A 21,176-nucleotide genomic window follows, 5' to 3' on the forward strand; every position below is an offset into this window, starting at 1 on the left:
CCACGATGCAGGAGATCATGCAAGGAGGCCACCAGCTGAGATTCAGCAGTGAGGGAAGAGGTTACAGCAACTCCATGAAAAAGAACTCCCTGCTCCACAAAAATGTTCCATCTTTGGTTCTCTCTTCTCCCCCCTTTCTCTCTCTCACACACACACATTTTTTTTAAAAAAGATTTGTACATTTTATTTACTTTGGGGATTTGTAGAGTAATGCCAGGTGAAACCACTGCTTGCACTGACTGCTTTCTACACCAGCTGTGAGGTACCCAAAGGTGTATTTTCAGTGCAGTTTTAAACAGCAACGAGACAATGCTTAGTTTTGCTTGGTAAAATATCACAAATGGCTAACCCACATTCACAACCTTGCCCAGCTGCTTGAAGTATTGCAGTTTAATCTCAAAACCTCATTTTTCAGGTTCTCTCTCCCCTTTCCTTCAATAGAAGCAAAGCCTAAATCATGTGCAGCAGAACATATCAATTAACTGTTCATTAACACTCTTGGTGTTGCTACTGACAGGTCCTAATAAGCTATGTGCAAAAAGCCAGCACATATGCCACTGAAAGAGTTGTGGCCTGATGTTCAGAGGATAAGGGTGCTCAGTGCTTTTATGACATTGGTGGCAGCTGGAGGTTCTCAGCACCTCTGAAACTCAGCTCACTGCAGTTCAACTCTCAAAAATCCAAATCTGTTCAGATATATTTTCCCCTGTTGATTCTTTTAATTGGTAGTTACAGCACATCATGTAAGAAGAACTACTTGGAAAGTGTTGGTTGTGGTCAGCATCTGAGATGGACGAAAGGGACTTTCTCACCACAGAAAAGGGGGAGATAGAGTCCCCTATTCATGAAATTACATACCCCTTAGTTGTGCCTAAAGACTGACTGTGTGTTTAATACAGTAGAATATTGTTCAGCATTTTGAAAATGTATACTACAATTGCCATGGATTTAGGTAATTAACTTTCAAACGTTTAATTGCAATTGACAACAGCTGACATTTTATAGCAACTGGCAAAATTTGTGACACTAGCAGGACATGCTAAGCTCTGTCACAAATAACGCTGCTTTTCAGCAAGGTGGGAGGCTTGTAATGACATTTTAAAAAATCTCATTTTCAAACCGTTGCAGGAAAGAACATTTCTACCCATTGAAATTTTCAGACTACAACATGGGGAAGTAGAGGGAGCTTTAACAGGTAACTGCCAAATCAGGGCTGCTCCAGCATCTTCAAAATGATCTATTTTTTTAGTTAACACTTTCATTTAGGACAAATCCTCCCCTTTTCTGCCCTTCTGCATTTGTACAGAATGTGCCGTATGTAGCAGGTAAACGGTGGGGACTGAACCCAGATTGTGTGTGTGTACAGAACCCAGGTGACTGTGCAAGTTGCTTGACTGTTCTGTTAATGTCCATAGAAACCTAAACATTTTCTTGAGAATATCCCTTCAGGTGCGAGGCAGCCCTACTCATTTGCTGTAATTATGGCCATCTGTGATTTTCCTCATGAGAGCTGCTGCAATTCCATGCAGATTACACCTCAATGTTCATCAGGCCAACTGCACCACACAGATTTTATTGCACATTGCTCAAACATATTCGTTCTTCGCAATACACAACACACTCTACCGTATGAACAATCATAACTCTGGTCATTTATTTTGTCATCACAAAACGTGAACATTGTACATTTAATTTTTCTAATTGCAGTAATCCCCACAGAATGGAATAAAACTCCTCTTACTGAACACCATGAGCTCCAACCTTCCAACCAAGGCAGCGGGAAAGAACCTGCTCAGTATATAACTTTGTGCCCCTCATATTTTCTTCTCCAGTATCCTGTGTAGAAAGCTGTTTAACTTTAACCCTTTTTTCCAAGTCAAGAAGTACAGGGGCCTTAAAGTGTACCTCAAAGGAGGTAAGAATGGCTCATTGACAAACCTGTACAACTGCTGATCCCAATGGATGGAAACAGAAAGTTGAGATTTTTAACAGAAAGCTAGTGCAGATGGTTGTTTGTATAGATCAGCACCATATAGATAGATGTATAGGTACAGATCTGTTTGGGTTTTTTTAAGTTTGTGGGTTGTACTAACAGCTTCAAACTTATATTTTAGACTTCCGTTTCCAAATTTCCATAGAAAACCACTCTAGGGCAGAAGCTGCCCATTTGTGTTTATGGTTGGGATATCACAGAATACAAGGTTACCAATTTCCAATACTAAACACATGGAAGTTACTCCCCAGGCATGTTCTATTTTCTGTTTTACTTACTGGCAGAACCCATGACATGGATGCACGAACAAAATTATTTTAGAGCAATCAAACTAGTAAAACTAATTTTAATAAAACTGGAAGGAGTAAAATTCCTGCTGCTTGTGCTGACTCCTGCATCAGGGATTTTAACTGGCCCTGACCAAGAGCTCATTGTAAATATTTAAAAGGCTAAAAAGCGTTACCATTCTCACATCTATTACAATGATTCCTTGTCAGAAGGGACATAAATGTGACAGAAGATTTTCTTTAAAGTCAAAGATTGCGTAATACTGAGCATTTATATACTGCTTTTCATCTTCTAAGCACTTTACAACCATTAATTAATCCTCACAACATCCCTGTGAGGTAGTTAAGCATTGTTTCCATTTTATAGGAGAAAGATGACCAGCCCAGTGTTACACAATGAGTCAACATCCAAAATGGAATTGGAACATTGTAGTTCCTGGCTACTAGTCCTGCACTCAGAGCCTGCCTCTCAAATTCTGAAGTAGTTTTGCAAAATGTTTGCCATTTACAGGAAACCACTTGTTCAGCATACACAGTTGCAACAGCAACTAATTTCTGGCAGTGTTATGTGTTGCTGTAGTGGGCCTTGCAGAACTGTAGCAGTTTTGTTGTAAATAATTGTGTCTTAATTGCATGGCCAAAGGATGACAGCAAAAATAAAAATATAAAAAGGGTTGTGAGTATTAAAACAAGTCCCATACATGATACTCTTCTCTAAGTTATAAACCTGCCCCTGTAGTAGTGAAATGGCTGGGCCTCAGTCTGAAGCATGAGAACAATGTTTGCAAACAACACTGATATTTTAGAGGGCTCATTACCTACTGGAGTTGCTTCTTTAGTAAACAAACAAACAAACAAAAGCAAAAAACAATTGCTTTTGTTCTTCTTATATTAGATCTGGCATGGCAGATTTATTTGCTCTGTGACAGGTTTGTATGCTGAAGAGACATCATCCCTTCTCCAAAGCTCTATTTCTATCTACTTTGACAAAAAGCACAGTGCTGTTATTTAGAGATAAAACTTATCATCACAAATCCAGATGAGGCATTCTTGGTTACAGTGAAAAGTTTAATCACTGGTACAGCATCATGTTACTACTTACCTATTCTTCTATGCTTAAAAATATCTTTCTCAATGGTCACGCCAGTATGGAACACACACCAGCTGTGGGCAGCTCCACTCTAGTTTCAGAAAAAAGGCACAGTATTTTTGGGGGACTTTGTCAATTTCATCTTATAATGGAGGAAATCTGTTTTTTCTTCTTTTTAATAAGATCTGGCACCTACAGTCAAAGAGATGCACTAAGAAGCATAATGTGATTATGGAATAAAATGCAGAACTCAGAGCTCCTCTGATTGCTCTCAGACAGCTGCAATCTGCAGAATACTGTGCAACATTAAAGGATTTAAACTGAAAGAACAGAGGAAAGACTGGAGAAGCATGGGTGATATCACAAGTTATACTCTAACTAGGATAAAAACAGAACTATACATTTCAAGAGTATGAGCAGAACAAAAAGCATGGATAGGAAACAAGGAATCAGTTTCATGTATAAGTCAAATTACTGAGTAACTCACTATAAGATACGCTGTTTCAGATCTTGCTTTTGGATTAATTTATTTCCCACAGGCATCTGTTATTCACCCTCAATGGACACCAGATCTGTCACATTTGGACACTGAAGACCTGGTTCTGATCTCATTTATGCTAGAGTAAATCAGATGTAAATTTCAGACACTGAAATTAGTGGCATTACATCACTGCAAGTGAACTCTGAGAATGTCCTAAAATCAGAGGAAAAATATCTCCGTATTCTTATTTTTCTTGATTTCCAGTTAATTTTAGTCATATGACAACAGCAATCCCTCCACCTGGTTTTAGGTAGTTCATCAAGACAGTGCAGAGCTGTGCAAATCCTGACATCATCACAAGGCAGATGGATTCTACTGTTCCAACAAAAAACACTGAGATCCTTCCTGGATTTTTCTAATAAGTCACTCTGATAGTAATCCCACTAACTAAACAGATCAGTGTAGAAGTATCTGGAATAAAAAAAAAAAAAACCTAATGTCTAATAATAATTTCTTCTTAGATCACTTACTGGGTTGGAACCCTGGTTTCTAAATACCAAATCAAAGCCAAAGAATGTGTGTGTGTGTGTGTGTGTGTGTGTGTCTATACATATTTTCTATATTATTTTGATACATATTTACAATACATTGATGTAGGTAGAGATAAAATCTCTATTCCAGCAACAGAAATTAAAAAACCAACATTATCTGTAAACAAGATTGCAGTCCACAAAATGGAAAAGGAGTAAAGCAGAAAAGACAAGACAGGTGTTTCTATTCACCATCTTTCATAATACCAGAAAAATGGGCAACCAAGGAAATTAAAAGGCAGTAGATTTAAAAATCTGATCAACAAGGAGACATACACAAACATAATTAATCTGTGGAATTCACTACAATATATGGTCGGGGTTGGTCCTGCTTTGAGCAGGGGATTGGACAAGATGCCCTCCTGAGGTCCCTTCCAACCCTAATCTTCTATGATTCTATGGAAGTCAAGAATTTAGCAAGGTTTTTTTAAAAATCAGACATTTATACTGATAGCGAAAAGTATCCCCAAATGGATTAGATATGATAAAATTCTATAAAGGATATAAACCCTCCTGCTTCAGGGCAGATGCCAATCACTAAATGCATAGGAGTCAGTAGATGGAATTCAGTAGATACTTACCCTATGTGTGGGTTGTTCCATAATTATCCATTACAAGGCCATCCTTCTGTGGAAGCATCTGATACTAGCCGCTGTCAGAGACACAGTATAGGGCTAGATGGACTATTGGCTTGGCAATCCCTATCCCAGTGTTTCTCAAATAGCTTTCCGCGGAGGCTGAGTTGAAGGGTTCCGTGAAAAAGCGGAACCGTGCCGCCGAAATTAACAGAAATCGTGCGTCGCCGAAAAGGGGAAGATTTCCTGGACTTGTGGGCGGAGGGTATGACATGGCTGCGCGAGGGTGCCGTGGTGAAATACAATTGAGAAACACTGCCCTATCCTATGCAAAGAAACTGAAGCAAGCCCTGTTTTTCACTAGGTAAGTCACAACTGTTGACATAGCTCCAGTGACCCAGCCCATAACTTTCTTGAAATCAAACTAAGTAAAAAAATATTAAAATAAAAATAGATCAGGAAAGGGATACATAATTAAAACGTCTAAGTACACAAAAAGAAAACCCTAATGCTGGGCAATGTGTGTACCAATAATACAAGAGCTTTTCTTGTTCAAATGATATCCTTTAAATACAGAAAAACTGAACAAGGCTATGCAAACGCCTCTGAGTTCTGAAAGCATTACCAATAACTCTAGGTGTGCACCAAGTGTGGCCCTCAGAACATGTAAAACATTCTGCTTGCCATTAAAGTTATGCATTTACACTCAGTCACACATGCACAATGTAAACGAAGAAGCTCTCACTCTAGATACTGCAGTGACTCAGCATCTAAGAAAGGCCAAAGATACCAACCACTTACAAAGTAAATGTTTGCCATGTCTATGTGATGGACAACAGGGCTCATTTCTGTTTACACACAAACAGTGCAATCCTACTACAAGCCAGTCTTATATTGGGCACCTTACAATAAGCAATCGGTGTGCGCTTCTTGAAAGGAAAACATTTCAGTGAGCAGAAATTTCAGGGTCAATATAAATAACAGTGAAGTTTAAAAAAAAAAAAAAAAAAAAAGCCTGAAATTCACTAAAATCTTTCATGAGCGGCCAATTCACATTCGGTGTGTCTTCTATTGAAGTTCTTATACCACAACAAGAACCAACATACCTAAGCACTCCCATTCTCAGCTCACTTTCAAGTCTTTCCTTAGATACTGGCTCTCTATATTTTGCTTTTCTCTCTGAATTTTAAAATGAAAAAATACTGCATTTTTGTTTCTACTTAATAATAAACACAAACAACAGACATACAAACTCTATTTACAAGGGTACTTGTCTTAACACCAGACTTTAGTGCCACACACTTAAGCCCTGTATATATATTGAATTGTATATATCCATACCCCACACACAGCTATACACACTTATAGTGGAGTGTGCACCTCTGTATTTGCATATATACTTCTCCATCTCTGGAAACTAACACTCAGACTTTAGGCACCTGTGAGTGTGTGAGATACACTTTTAAAAATACAGTACTTCAATTAAAGGGAAGTGAAGGGAAGTGCATTTCTGTTCTTGGGCACCCATGGAGCTGAACTGCACTGATGGGATTCAAGAACACAAAACTTAAATAAATGACATTCAAAGCCAATGCAAAGCATGTATGTCATGGGACCTCCAGTGGGCTCTGAAACAATCACGTGATGACAGCTGATCCATTGTTGAAGTTATCCCTCTAAAGATGTTTCTTTATTGCAATAACTCCTAGGAGTGATGGAACTTTGTGCTATTTTAAAAGACATGTGGGAGATACTTTCACTAGACAAGGAAAAGGGATGCTGCCTCCCTTACACAGCATGACCTAGCTTGGCAGTTTGGGTACCTAACGCACCTAATGTGCCCTCTTTGACAGTCCAGACAGCCCTTCAGAAAACTGGCTCCTTGGTTTAGGGCTTCAATTTGCCCTCATTCACTAATCTCTCATTGAGCTGGCACAGCTGCTTCAGGAAGCCATCATTGGGACCAATCTCTCGCTTCTGCCGGACAGTGCTTACTGCAGACTTGACATCCATGTTTTGGCGAAGCATGAGGTAAGCGATGACCAGTGTCGGGGAGCGACTGTAGCCTTCACGGCAGTGCACAAACACCCGACCTGTACAGGAAGATGATACAGAAAGCAACAGGTTATAATTGAGGCTATGATGGGAAGCACTACAGAAACACCTTTCATGGATGGATGAATGGACAGAGTAACATTGGTCCTTCAGCAGCCCATTGACTGAATTTTGAATGGTCTCATCTGGAAGAGAGGTACTGGCTCTGTTAGCAGCCACATCATCATCCAGCAGACTGCAAAGGAAAGTAATTACACATAATAAACATCCAGACAAATTAAAGCAGAAAATAGCATATTTGTTTCCAAAGAGAGAGGAACTGGACTCCTTCCATTTGCTAAACTCCTACAATCTTTTGGTCTAGAACAAGGTTAGCAGCCTGCAAGACTCCCTAACTTTATCTTCTGCAGAAGGATCAATGTAGTAGAGAAATTAAAAACACAAAATTAAAAGTATGAAAGGCTGCAGGTGCATGGTATAAACAGAGATTCTGGTGCTGTTTGGATATTACACATTTCAAAATGTCTTTTATGCTATAATCCTGGCACTTCCTATGCATCTACCTCCTACTTATACCTGACCCTGCTGCTTTCACGACTGCTTGTGAATTCACATCAGCACTTAAGCGCTCCCATTTTAGAGAAGCTGCCCATCAGACACACATTCAACATACAGGATACAAACCGCCAACAGAACCCAGTTACAAAACATACCTGCACCAAGAGCAAACGGAATGCAGTCAGCTGACTGCTACAGGCTTCTGAATGCTATTACTCCAGCTATTTGTGGTGAATGTGCTGTAGATAACTAACCAATAAGAAATTAAATATCAATGCCATTTTCCCCATTTTAAATCTGGCCCAAGTTGGTTTGCTCTCAGGTGGCTACTCACTGTCCCACTTTTCCAAAGACAGAACCTTTCCCTAAACACAGGGGGAGATCCTGCTCCCAACAAACCCCTTTTAGAGGCAAGAGGATAGATGAGTCATCCATTTTTTTCATGAAATCCACAGTTTACTGTGAACTGCAGCAGAGAAAAGGCTATTAACATATTTGCCTTGGGCTATTGAGATCCTTGCGGGGAATTTTTTAGGCCTGTTTAAAAAAAACACCAAATAATTCTTGCTGATTATTCCTCTGACAGCCCATGGCTATAAATTAACAAGATCTAAAAATAACTGGGATGGATGCTCAACCTAGATAAAAGTCTATTATTTGTTTGTATAATGACTAGACAGATAGGTCAGAAGTGGCTTAACAGCGCCTGAGACTTAAGAAGCCCTATCAGAATTAACAAGGGCACTGACAAATCACTGAAAATTCAGAGTAATTTTGACATTACCCACATCTCTATGAGCACCATTCAAATTGAGCAGGTGTAGCAGGACTTCTGTGCCTCTGCTACAGTTCACGGCAACTGTCAGAACCTGCTAAACTCTCCTTCCCAGAGCAGGCCTGTATCCCTGGCTCACAAAGCTACTAGGAAGAGGTAAGTTTTTGCTTTTGGAATTCATCAGATTGACCAAACTGTAGGTTGTCAATCCACTAACCCACTCCCAAAAAATAAAAAATGACAGAGGGAGATCTCCCTAGTGGAGAGTTTTCTCTCCTCCTCTGCGAAAGGTGCTTCAGATGTGGGCTGAGAAACTACTTGGGAGCCTATGAAGAAATATGAAGGAAGTGGAAGTAATGAGCTGAGAAGCACAAGTTGACCTTCTGCACTCTGGCCTTCTAAGATTAGAGAACTGAGGAGACCACAGTGCCAAACTTTGCTTTGCAGCATTTCTAAGCTTATCTCAAGTTTTCATGGGACTCTGGGGAGCAGCAAGATATCTCCAATTATACCAGAACTTCCAGTTTAAAATTTTTCAGATAATTTTGTATAGCAAAAAATCTAAGGGGCTCATATCATAACCAGATAATCCATTTGAAATTAGAGTTCTCAGAGCTAAAAATCTCATGGTTTAGGAATTGTTTCTTTTAACCAAGCAACAGTCTGGTTTATTCAAACCAGAGACAGCATTTATCTCCTGTTCTGATCCTCTGACCAGTGACAGTGTTTGGAACCAGAACAGAAGAATGTCACCCTTTCCCTCTCTCTTTCAGAGAGTCCCAAAGAAATGTTTAATCTGAGGAGCTGCTACTCCTAGTTACCATCTCTGATTGTTCAGAAACACTGGTGCTACTGCAATGCCTTCTGCAGACTCTCTTGGACTACTCAGCACTCAACGTGCTTTATACCTTTAAAGCACTGAACAAACATTAATTCATTCCTTTACAATCTCACTCATACAAAGGACTGCACGTTCAATACTAGAATCGATTCCCCTGCCCGCTGTACAGATGTGGTGGTGGTCGTATAATCTAAAATCTTCTCCTGATAAGGAAATTGTACAGATGGCTCAAATTCAGGTCTGTCTAGAGGCCATCTCAGTTGGCACAGAAGAAGGTATAAATTACACCATCTCCTGATGTGTGTATTACAGAATCTTAGACTGTGTAATTTACACCCAATCCTACATACCACCTCTAAATTTAACCCACTAAGCCTAAAAGAGTAAGTTGATGCTACTCGCATTCCATTCCCATCTGGTCCCATGGTGAGTAAAGCAATGAACAGGGTTTCTCAGGGCATATACATTCAAGAAGCCACCTTCCTTTCTTCCTCTCCATAGTTACAAACTCTCTTTCCTTGCACGGTTCACCTAGGAGCTGACTGAGCTGTTGTTGGTTTTTTATTAGTATTAAAATGGGACTCTGAATAAAAAAAAACATAACTCCAAACCCGACCCTTTAATTCCTCAAGATTTCTGGTCTGACTCCTCATTTCCAGCTGCGGGAAACAGAATGGATTTACAGGGGGAAGAGATGAAATGAAAAGCAACAAACACAGCAGAATTAGCTTTTATTAAAACAACAACTTTTATTGCACTAAAGTCAGCAAAATAAATAGAATACCTTCCTAATATCATTCTTCCATGCAGGCTACTTCTGTGGCTGCCACATAAATGTTATGTGACCATGAATGGGAGAGGAGATGCTTTGTATACGGTGAATGGGAGAGCAGCTGTTCCCAAAACACACTCTCAAGAAGATATCCACATACTGAAGGTGTTTATAAACCCGTTTCAAAGGAACAATCATACAGTGCATGGTCAGTGAAAGGTTTGTGAAAACAAATTTGAAATCCATCAGTTCAGGACAAAAGAGTGAACATGTGGCAAAACAAGTTCCTGAGGCTAAAGGGTCAACCAGTATATTTCTGGAAGTGGGACAGCTGGTATACTAGGCTAGGGATATTATCTTATTCCTGTAATTCTTTTCTCCTGGAAAGGACAGAGGGGGAATAAAACAAGGCTAGTCCCTCTGAGCCTTGAGCAAATAGAGCTGTTGACAGAAGAAACTGTGGACTGGGATGAAAATTTAATTGATTTTTGTTGCCTATGGATTTGTTTCAGGAGTGTGAAAGCTTATATCCACTGTCAAGACACTGGACAAAGAAAAGGCCATGCTCAGATGCATAAGAGTTTATGATGCAATAATAAAATACCCCTTTAAAAAAACAAGGGAGAATTCCTTCACACTCATTTAAATCATGTAAAATATACCTATTATTTCTACTACCAAGAAGAGGAGAAGATTTAGAAATAGGTAAATGAGATCCTAGCCACTGACAGAGTGGGGGCTAGATACTCACAAACAATAGGGGTCAGGTATTTAAAGGTATTTAGATACCTAGTGGGATTTTCAAAAATACATAGGTGCCTAACGCCCTGTGCCAGGGGTTATCAATTATTTTTTGTCAAGCTCCAAATTTCTTGGTCAAGGTATAGTCCAGATCCAAATTCCAGAGAAAATAATACAAAAATAAAAACAATAAGTAAATAAAAAGATTTTGCAGCCTGTTCAAAAGCACCTGGCAATCCAGATTAGGCCCATGGTCTGCCTATTGACAGCCTCTGCTCTATGCTAACACGTGCAAGAGTGGATAATTTCTTATTTGCATTTAATCTGCATCTCTACTATTAGCTTGTGACTTGAGTGCTGCATTTTGCAATGTCCATCCTGACTCTGATTTATGATTTTTACTGTGTTGAATTAATGTTTGGGTCCTGTATTACTTTCCAGATTTTTCATTCTGATCCACTATGTTCAGGAAATGTTAGAGCCCCTCTTCTTAGCACAATATTTCCCAATATTATTTTCCATCACTCTTCAATTGATAAAATGCCCCAGCTGATTTACTCCCCCCAAATCACCCACTGCTGTGGCAGCTTTCCATTTTTTCATACATTGAGGAGCTCGGTTCTTAGTGAGCAAATTCTTCATTGTATATTCAAGTGCCCTAAACTCCTCATCAAGAAATCTATGTCCTGATCTGAATGCTTGGCTTTCTGTTCCACTGAAAAACTGAGGAAAGAAAAAAGGGAATATTTCAAATGAAACAAATGGCTCATAAATTCACATACTGGCTAGAAAACAGGGCAGAGAGACTCTTAGAGATGCCTTACCATCTTTCTGGGACAGCGCACTGTCAATAAAGTCAGCCGCCTCCTCAAAATAGCAACTGAGGTTAAATTCTTGGGTGTCGTTAGCTTTAATGCCATGGTAGGTGATGCCTGTGCCTTCGTAGAACTCAGCATTTGTGTTCACATGCATGAAGGATCTTCCCTCTGCTGCATTCAGAATGTGGGTTATGCCCAGGCGCTGTAACCTCATGATATTCTTGGCTATGAACCTGGAAAGTAAGAAGTATCAAGAAGAAAACTGGGGCTTAGCAAATCACATACTCAGAAGCCAATCTCCCAGTATTTTCAAGTGCCCCCAGAATCTATAACAAAGTCCCTTGCTGCCCACAAAACCACAGAAATGTAGGACTGGAAGAGACCCCGATAGATCATCTAGTCCAGTCCCCTGCACCGAGGCAGGACTAAGTATTACCTAGACCATTCCCAACAGGTGTTTGTCTTATCTGTTTTTAAAAATCTCCGATGACAGAAATTCCACAACCTCCCTCAGTAATTTGTTCCAGTGCTTAATTATGCTTATAGTTAGGAAGCTTTTCGCAAAATCCAACCTAAATCTCCCTTGTTACAGTTTAAGCCCATTGCTTCTTGTCCTGTCCTCAGAGGTTAAGGAGAATAATTTATTACCCTTCTCTTTATAACAACCTTTTACGTACTTGAAGACTGTGATCATGTCCCCCCCCAGTCTTCTCTTCTCCAGACTAAACAAACCCAATTTCTTCAATCTTTCCTCAGTCACGTTTTACAGCCCTTAATCATTTTTGTTGCTCTCCTCTGGACTCTCTCTAATTTGTCCACATCTTTTCTGAATTGTGATGCTCAGAACTGGACAAAATACTCCAGATGAGACCTCATCAGTGCTGACTGGGGTGGAAGAATTACTTCTAGTGTCTTGTTTATGATCCTCTTGCTAATACATCCCATATATTGTTGACTCATATTTAGTTTGTGAGCCCCTATAACCCTCAAATCCTTTTCTGCAGTACTCCTTTCTAGGAAGTAATTTCCCTTTTTGTATTTATGCAATTGATTATTCCTTCCTAAGTAAGTACAGTTTTCAAACTAGTTGTGCACCCACCTTATTGTGTGTTTGTCTAGGCTATATTTCTCTAGTTTGTTTGAGAAGGTCATGTGAGACAGTATCAAAAGCCTGACTAAAGTCAAGCTACATCACATCTACTGCCTCCCGTCATGCCAAGGTTTATCCTGTCAAAGAAGAATATTAAGTTGGTCTGACATGATTTGTTCTTGAAAAAACCATATTGACAGTTACTTATCACCGTTTTATCTTTGAGGTGCTTACAAATGTATTGTTTAATTATTTGCTCTATTATCTTTCCAGATACCGAAGTTAAGCTGACTGGTCTAATTCCCTTGTGTGTCTTTATTCCCCGTTTTATAGATAGGAACTATATTTGCCCTTTCACATCTTCCACAAGTTCTCAAAGGTATCAGTACTATCTGGTGATAGTTACTCAACACTCTGCACTCACCAGTGAGTCTCCTACAGATTTTATCTCTAAAGTTGATCATATTTTTAGCCTATCCACACAGGCTGTAGTCACATAAGTACTGCGACTGCGAGCGACCATGGTCACTACCTGAGCCCTGCCTTCCTGGACAATAGATGAGTAGAGAATACTGGGGACCCCAGAGTCTGTCAGTATCTCTTGTGATGAAGAGGAATCCATCACCACTCTAAAACATGCAAGTTGGACCAGTACTAAGAAACCATCATGGATGTTACAAGGATGTTATGTAGGAGGCCTTGCAAGTCACTGTTCCTTATTTATCCTTTTTCTACACAAGATAATCTAGATGACAGTTAAAAACAGCATCCCAGACCCCTCTGCCAGGCCTCAGGCCAGGGCACAGTACAGAGATAGCACTTGTTGCTCTAGTGGATGGCCCACAGACAAGAAAATTCCATTCACACTCATCCTCTCTGTGGCAGCTGATTCTATTGATGGCCAAATACTCTCATCCCACCTCCAAGAACCTGCAGGTGTGAATGGAAACACCTTGAAATGGCTTAGGCCCTTTCTTTCAGACTGAACAAACCCAGGGGATTGTTATGGGTAATTGTTCCTTCATCTCCAGAAACAGCACAAAAAGTTCAATTCTCTGCCCCATATTATTCAGCATCTATGAAGCTACTGAAGGCTGGTGTGACAACACATTCTAAAGTGCCAGTCATACACAGCCATCTCTCAGCCTCAGCTGAAATCAGCATCTGGCTAAAGACTAACCCAAGCAAAAGGGAGGCTCTAATTTTAGGAAGATGGAAACATTTAAATATTTGCCTCATTGTCCGTACATTGTAAAATTGGTCCACAGCTTACAGGTCCTTTCAAACTCCTCCATTCTATCAGATACCAAAAAAAATGTGGCAAACCAAAAAACCCATTTCTATCTGCAACTGGCCAGAAGAATGCACCCCGTCCTGTCAGATACAGACTTGAGCATGATGACACACATGTTCATGCCCTCAAGGCTTAATTATTACAATGTATTAAATGTAGGAATGAAGACACGACCTAAAAAACCTCCTATTGGTACAAATGCTCATCTGCATAGCAACATAGGCAACCATGAATACATCATCACAGTGCTCTGCTCTCTGCACTAGAATTTATATCAGGGACAGGCAACATGGTTCAAAGGGAAACAGAAACCACCAGCACCCTCCATCCCAAACCTTCACCTGCTTTTGGAACCAAAATCAAACCAAACTTTCAGGGTTCTGAAATTTTCAGAGAACTCCCCTGCTCACCTGTCCCATTTCTGTACATTCGTTCTTCCAAAGTCCCATTCAGGACTGGAACCAGAAAAGCTGAATTATGGTGAAAAATCAGCTCTCACCATGTTTTCAGCTGTGTCTGGAAGCACAAATCGAATGGGAAAGCTGCTTCTCTCAAGAGCTCCAGCCCCATTTGGCAAACTTAAGAGGTCTGAATAGTAGTTGAGCTTCAGATAAGCATCTGTGCTGTATATTTTTGGATGAGTTTCTATGTGCTGACAATGTGCCAATGGCTTTTGGATGGTCGCCTTCTTATTTTAGAAATCTAAATAAATAAATAAAATCTGAATGAGCAAATTGTATCTAAACTGAACCCATACTCTGGACTTTGAAGTTCCCCAGAAATTAGCTCACAGTTACCACATAATGAAATGTTAAATGATAAACATATAAACCTTCTCCTTTTCCCCTGTGTCTGCTCCCCTTTTCAATATGAGTGCACACTGCAGATAAATCCTCATGTCTGAGCAAATTTTCGAAATGTTCTGCCATGTGTACCCAATAATCATGGCAAGGGGCCAAATCATTTTAAAGACTTTCATCAAAAGTTGGCTAATTTTCTGTCTGGCAGGATAACAGCTGTGCCCAGAAATGGGCATCAATGCCAGGGGAATTTCTACTTGGAACCCAATAGTAAATGCTATAAAAACAAAGCCAACAGGAAAAACATTAATTTTGTAGTGTACGCCTTGTCTTTTTTTCTCATATCTGAGATTTGTATTGATGGAAGTCCTTTGGATTTTAAAGAAATAAGAGAGCTTTAAGGACAGTAAGAATTCCTGTGTCTGGAAACCACTGACTAAGTCATCAATAATACTAGAGACTGGTCTCTATTTCTTGCACAGTAAATGAGTTTCATAGAGCTATACCTAAGGTTTTTATCAGTATTTGGAGTGGAAGCACAGAGCAAAGCAACCGAGCTTAATCGTATGAGAAGCACACAAACAAAAGCAATGAGAGTTCTGTAGCACTTTAAAGACTTACAAATTTAATTTCTGCAGGCATAAGCTTTCGTGGGCTTCAGCCCACTTCCTCAGATGCAAACAAAAGGTTAACACTGCTCTATAATTAGTGGGCAGCCAATTAGCCAAGTCATCTATTTTAGCCTTCCTATTGCCATGGGATGACAGGCCCAAATACATATACTTCCTACATAAATACGATAATGCAGGATAAACTGAAATGTACTTCCAGCTCCTCAAGAAGGAACAAGCACTTTCTAAGTTCCCCCCACTCAAGTGGGCACTATGAACCAGACTCAGACTTCCATAGCAAAATCTTATTACCAAATACATATTCTGGAGATCTGGCTTGAGGTGCTTATAGGTTTCCAAAACCCAATTTGAAATACAACAGCGTTTCTCTGCTATCAGTGCAGAAATGAGGCTGTCACACATGCAAGATTTGCTTGCTTTTTGAGAGAACAGCAATTTTGACAGGACACAGATTTCTGCAGTATTTAAAAAAAAAAAAAAGAAAGGAAAAAAAAGATAAATGGTCCATGTCAGCACAGGGCCTGATGAGGGGGAAATAGTGCAAACTAAACATAAATCAAATGCAAACACACAAACCAATAGGCTAAGAGTGTTCTGTGCATTTACATTTTTATGCCATAGCATCACAGTGTCTGCTCCCAGCCTGACTGAGTCTATTACTCTTTAAAATGCTTTGAACACATTTGAGGATTGTGTATTAGAGTCTCGACTGTGGCTCACTGCAAGGAAAAAAAACTCTCACAACCACCATTAACGTCCTGTAGCCCTAAGATACAGGATCTTTGGCTCTCGGTCAATAATACAAGCAATGGGAAGGCCTTAAACACGCCGTTCCTTTGTAATGCTATTGAGATAGGGATTTTTATTCACCTAGTTTTATCTTTGAAATTAAAAATGTAAAAATGATTTATCAGTACTCGATAGTCAGAAACAATTATTTTCTGTGAAGTACTTCCTGGAGCTGCACTTCAAAACAGTGTTAACATAAAGAAAATGTTGAAATTTGTTCAATAGATTGAGGATGATCTAGAAATATTCTATAATCACAGAAACTCGTTTAGATTTCATGCTGTATTCTGAATTATTATGCTGCATTGCTATCTGAAAAATACATAACTGTACTGGTCAGTAACCTGTGCAATAGTGTCTGCTATTGTACTTTGAGCCTCTTTTGAGGAACATGGTATTCTCTGAATGGTTAGGATTGTCTGGACACGCTTTTCAGTTGTTATCCTTTGCTGTTTTGTCTCCGTGTTTTCATCACCACTCCCATTTTTAGCTCAGGATGAGTCATTCACAAGAAAAAACAGCCATACCATGATGTGAAATATTCCTGTAGGTTTCAATCAAAAGTTTTTCTGAATCCAGCTCAGATGCTTTCAATCATCTGTTTGAATCCAGCTGCCCATATGCCAGCCACTGGCATTGTGATTTCCCTGTCTGAAACCCCGCAGGGATGTGTCTGCTCTAGAAATTTTTTTTTTTTAAATGCTTCCACTGGGCAGTGCTAAGTCAGGACCGTTATCCCAAAAAGGAAATGACCCGTCCAGATCAGAGATGATTCTTCAGTGTCAGAGCAAATGATCAAGTCACTTTATTTTCCTTGGCAAGGCATTTGCCATACTGATCTCCAGCACTGTCCCACTGCAGTTTGCAAAGTGCTTTTGACAACAACTCTGGAGGCAATGAGAGATAAGGATTGCACCACGAGGGCCAAAAGCAAGATGTGAACCACTCAAACCATCTCAATTCACACAGACTCTCAGCTTAGCTAGACCATCACTTAGCTAGATTTTTTTTACATGTGTTATTTAGTAAGAATGAACACTCAATGGCTTTATTGTGATGTAAGATATGATTCAAAATTTCTTCATACTGACTTGCTAAACAACCTGCATTGTTAGAATTGAAACAGTTGTATAACAAACATTTTTTCAGGACATAGCTTGCAAGAAGTATTATGGTCGACTTAATAAGTTAAATAGACACTAGACCAGAAAGTTATTTTTGGGGTAAGATTTTATCAAATTAATTGGAGATCTGACCTTCCAGTGCCACAACCAGAATAAATAACTGTTTACATTTGTCAACACATTTACACAGTTCTGACATTCAGTACTGCCACATAACAGTAGTATGAAACTTACACAGAACTCACACCATACCATAGCCCTCCTGAGTTATTGTGCTGAATGATTTAATGGATTTTGAAAAGAGACTTTAATGATAAGGCAGACCAAATAAATAAATAAATAAAAGGAGAAAATGTTGGTACAAATGCAATGTCATTAGCTTGCACTAACTCCTAAAATCCCCATTTCTTCTGTGGAGATTCATGTGTTTGGATACGGGACTGTGCCCTCCTCAACCTAGCATTACCTTCTGTTTGAACCTGCAGTGAAGTCATAATCCTAGCTTTGTGAAATCACAACATGTTGCTATGGAAATTATGAAATCTCCATTTAAAAGGGAAATATCTTCAGTTCCCTCCTTCCCCACCACAGTTTCTGATCTGCACTATCCACCGGTCCAGGTGTACATACAGCACCATTTTAAAATACAGACAATAATCTCAAAATGTTAAGACTCTTCCCAGAGAGACAAGATGGGTGAGGTTAGTATCTTTTATTGGACTACAGTCTGTTGAGAGATACAAGCTTCTGAGCTACACAGAGCTCTTCTTCAGGTCTCAGAAAGGTACTCTGGCCAAGTACCTGGTCCAATAAAAAATACTACCTCATCCACCTTGTCTCTCTAATCTCTCGGGACCGACACAGCTACAACAACAAGACTCTTACCAGCCTGCCAAAACAAGATCCTCCTCTCCCACACACACTCCTACCCACCCTAGGGAAGAGATACATTCTTTTGCAACATGCCCTAGCAAAACACAGGAAATTAGAGTGAAAAGTGGGTTTATACCAAACTGCTGCTAGCATATGGAGTCCCTGCTGGTGTGCGTTCCTCTGAAGCATGGATAACAATGGATGGATCACTTGAAATTGCCCTGTTCTGTTCATTCCCTCTGGAGCACCTGGCACTGGCCATTGTCAGAAGATAGGATAGTAGACTAGATGGACCACTAGTCTGACCCAATATGGTCATTCTGATGTTCTTATGAACCAAGGCGGAGCTTTTATTTTGTGAGAAGTTTCAGAGGGGTAGCTGTGTTAGTCTGTATACAGCAAAAACAACAAGAGTCTTGTAGCACATTAAAGACTAACAAATTTAATTTCTGCAGGCATAAGCTTTCATGGGCTGTAAACCACTTCATCAGATGTAAGGAATAGAAATCAGATAGGAGGTATATATATACATCCAAGGGTAAGGAACAACAATGGGGAAAGTAGGTATAAGCAAAGTCCATTCAGTTAGAGCAGTAGAGGCCTATTCACAACCATTGATTAGGAGATGAGAATGTATAAGCAGTGACAATTACTTCTTGTAATGAGATAACCATTCCAAGTCCCTGTTTAGACTCAGTTTGATTGTGTCAAGTTTGCACATGAGTTCCAGCTCTGCAGTTTCTCTTTGAAGTCTGTTTTTGAAGTTTTTTTTGTAGAAGTATGGCAACTTTCAAGTCAGCTGCAGAGTGTCCTGGGAGACTGAAGTGCTCTCCCACTGGTTTATGGATGTTAACATTTTTTATGTCTGATTTGTGTCCACTTATTCTTTTGTGTAGTGACAGTCCGGTTTGGCCAATGTACATGGCAGAGGGGCATTGCTGGCACATGATGGCATATATTACATTAACTACTCTAACTGAATGAACTTTGCTTATATCTATCTTCCCCATTGTTGTTCCTTACCCTTGGATGTATATATATACCTTCTATCTGATTTCTATTCCTTACATCTGATGAAGTGGGTTACAGCCCATGAAAGCTTATGCCTGCAGAAATTAAATTTGTTAGTCTCTAAAGTGCTACAAGACTCTTGTTGTTTTTGCTTTTATTTTGTGTTTAGGATAAAGGTGGAGGCCCTAGTTTTATTTGTATTATGTTAGCACCTACAGGTCTACCTTTTGTTAGCAAGAGGCAGTCCACCCCAAAAAAATCTCTGTCTAAACTGACAAAACAAAGGTTAATAAGGGAAACTGAGGAACAGAAAAATGTAGTGACTTGCCCAAGGTCACACAGTACGTCAAAAGCAGAGCAGATAATAGACTCCACAGCCTGAGTGGAGTGAATGTAAATACTTTACAACTGAGATCAAGAACAGCCCAGGCATTTTGCCAGCCAGGATGGGAAATGCTGTTGATACCCTAACCTACCCCCAAGCAGCTGAGAGAATTAAAAAAAATAAATAAATAAATAAAAAAATCCCTTAGTGGCCCAGTAATCTGGCAGCCCCTGGAAATAGGGGCCCAGAGCAACAGCCCTGCTCACCAGCCCCTGGCACTGGGCAAAACACATTTGCTTCACTATTTGCTCCTACCTCTACGGGGTGTTGGGCTGCAGAACCTGGACTGCGACCCCCAGGACAGTTGCACAGCAACAACAGTAGGAAACTCTAAGGGAAAAAAGCAAGTGCTGACCCAGTCATGTTCAGGTCTGACCCTGGTGATCAAGATTTTTTTCATCTGCTTTTAGCCCACTCTGGAATTATCTTTGACAGGTTTTATTGAACATCCCTCAGTTCGGGGACTTGAATGGGCTACCAAACCCTTTAGCAGACACAATTTATTAACTGCACCTAGTTTTCTGCCATTCAGAAAGCTTTCCTGGAAAAGGACAAGCAAAGAAAGCTGCTAAATTCCCAAGGAGCAGGGGGATTTAACTCTTCCTAGCCACCGGACCTGCCTGAGTAGCAAAGAAGACAAGCACTAACTAACCATCAGGCCCTACACCCATGAGGCCTCATACTGGATCCCCCACGGCCCACCCTAGGGTCTACAGTCCTGCACCTATGGGGCTCCACAACAGATACCCCTCAGGGCCCTACAGCTCTGAAGCCCCCCCCTCCATACTTCAACCTCTAAACTCCCTCTCCAGGCCACGGCCCTTTGCCATGAATGGCCAGGGCCACATAATCCTAGCCCACGCCTCCTAGGCCCCAATGGTGAAGCTCCAGCGCAGGGTTACCAGCTGTTCGGCTTCCCCATACCCCGCTCACCCTGACCACTCTCGCCCCCGGCCCAAAGCAGGCCCCGCTCTCAAAGGGCCACCCACAGCTGTGCTGGCTCCCGAGGTCACCACCTGGGCCTCAGGCTCAGCCGGGCCCCCCATGCTGAACTCCCCCGCGGCCCTGCACTCACGCGTTCCCCACGTGGATGCGGGGTGCCACCTCGTTGCTGTGCGCGCTGGGGAGGCTGTAGCAGCCGCTCCCGTTAGCCAGCAAGTCGTTCAGCTCCTCCACCGCGATCCGATAGTCGGACATGGCCAGCGGTGGGGGGGCAGTCCTGCTCCGCAGCTCCAGGCAGGGCCTTGCTTCTCCCCCGCCCTCGCTCCCCGAGACTGAGAGCTGCTGGGCTGAGCCTGATAGGAGGCGCTGGGATCAGCTGGTTCCGCGAGCAACACCCAGTCCTCGCGGCCGGCCGGTGTGGCCGGCGGTCCGGACACAGACGGGTCACTGAGCAAGACAGCTACACGCCCGTCCCGCAGGGCTGATTTTTCCTCGCTGCGCCCTTGCCCGGCTGGGGGGCCTCGATTCTAGCTCCCCCCCCCCCCGATACCTCGCCTCCTAGGTCGCGTCCCCCCTTGTGTCCCTCTCCCGAGCGGGTAGCACACCGCGGCCCCAGGAACAGGCAGCAAGTGTGGAGCGGGCATCCTGCTCTGTTCCCCT

The 21,176-nt window shown here is 41.1% G+C and overlaps 1 protein-coding gene across 2 annotated transcripts; it reads right to left on the reverse strand.

Moving 5' to 3' along the window:
- Positions 1–1,632: 1,632 nt before the first annotated feature.
- Positions 1,633–21,136, reverse strand: DUSP3 (dual specificity phosphatase 3). 2 transcript variants are annotated; one of them, XM_067541435.1, is made up of 3 exons: positions 20,650–21,136; positions 11,583–11,809; positions 1,633–7,109 (listed from the first exon to the last, which is right to left on the reverse strand). In XM_067541435.1, the coding sequence occupies exons 1-3, from the start codon at positions 20,769–20,771 to the stop codon at positions 6,904–6,906; spliced, it is 555 nt and encodes a 184-aa protein (XP_067397536.1). In that variant the 5' UTR covers positions 20,772–21,136; the 3' UTR covers positions 1,633–6,903. The 2 variants fall into 2 exon arrangements, with proteins under 2 accessions (XP_067397536.1, XP_067397537.1); XM_067541436.1 differs by lacking the exon at positions 20,650–21,136 and adding an exon at positions 12,676–14,149.
- Positions 21,137–21,176: the final 40 nt, after the last annotated feature.

This window comes from Emydura macquarii, unplaced genomic scaffold, assembly GCF_026122565.2.
Source record: "Emydura macquarii macquarii isolate MOO-44397 ecotype Brisbane River unplaced genomic scaffold, CSIRO-AGI_Emac_v2 contig_629, whole genome shotgun sequence".
In the NCBI taxonomy this organism is placed as follows: domain Eukaryota; kingdom Metazoa; phylum Chordata; order Testudines; family Chelidae; genus Emydura; species Emydura macquarii.

Coding starts and splice junctions, on each gene's coding strand:
- DUSP3 (XM_067541435.1), bottom strand. CDS start 20,771: ATGTCCGACTATCGGATCGCGGTGGAGGAGCTGAACGACTTGCTGGCT. Junction 11,810..20,649: donor CGCATCCACGTGGGGAACGC/GTGAGTGCAGGG, acceptor CTTACTTTCCAG/GTTCATAGCCAAGAATATCA. Junction 7,110..11,582: donor TGCGCTGTCCCAGAAAGATG/GTAAGGCATCTC, acceptor CTTCCTGTACAG/GTCGGGTGTTTGTGCACTGC.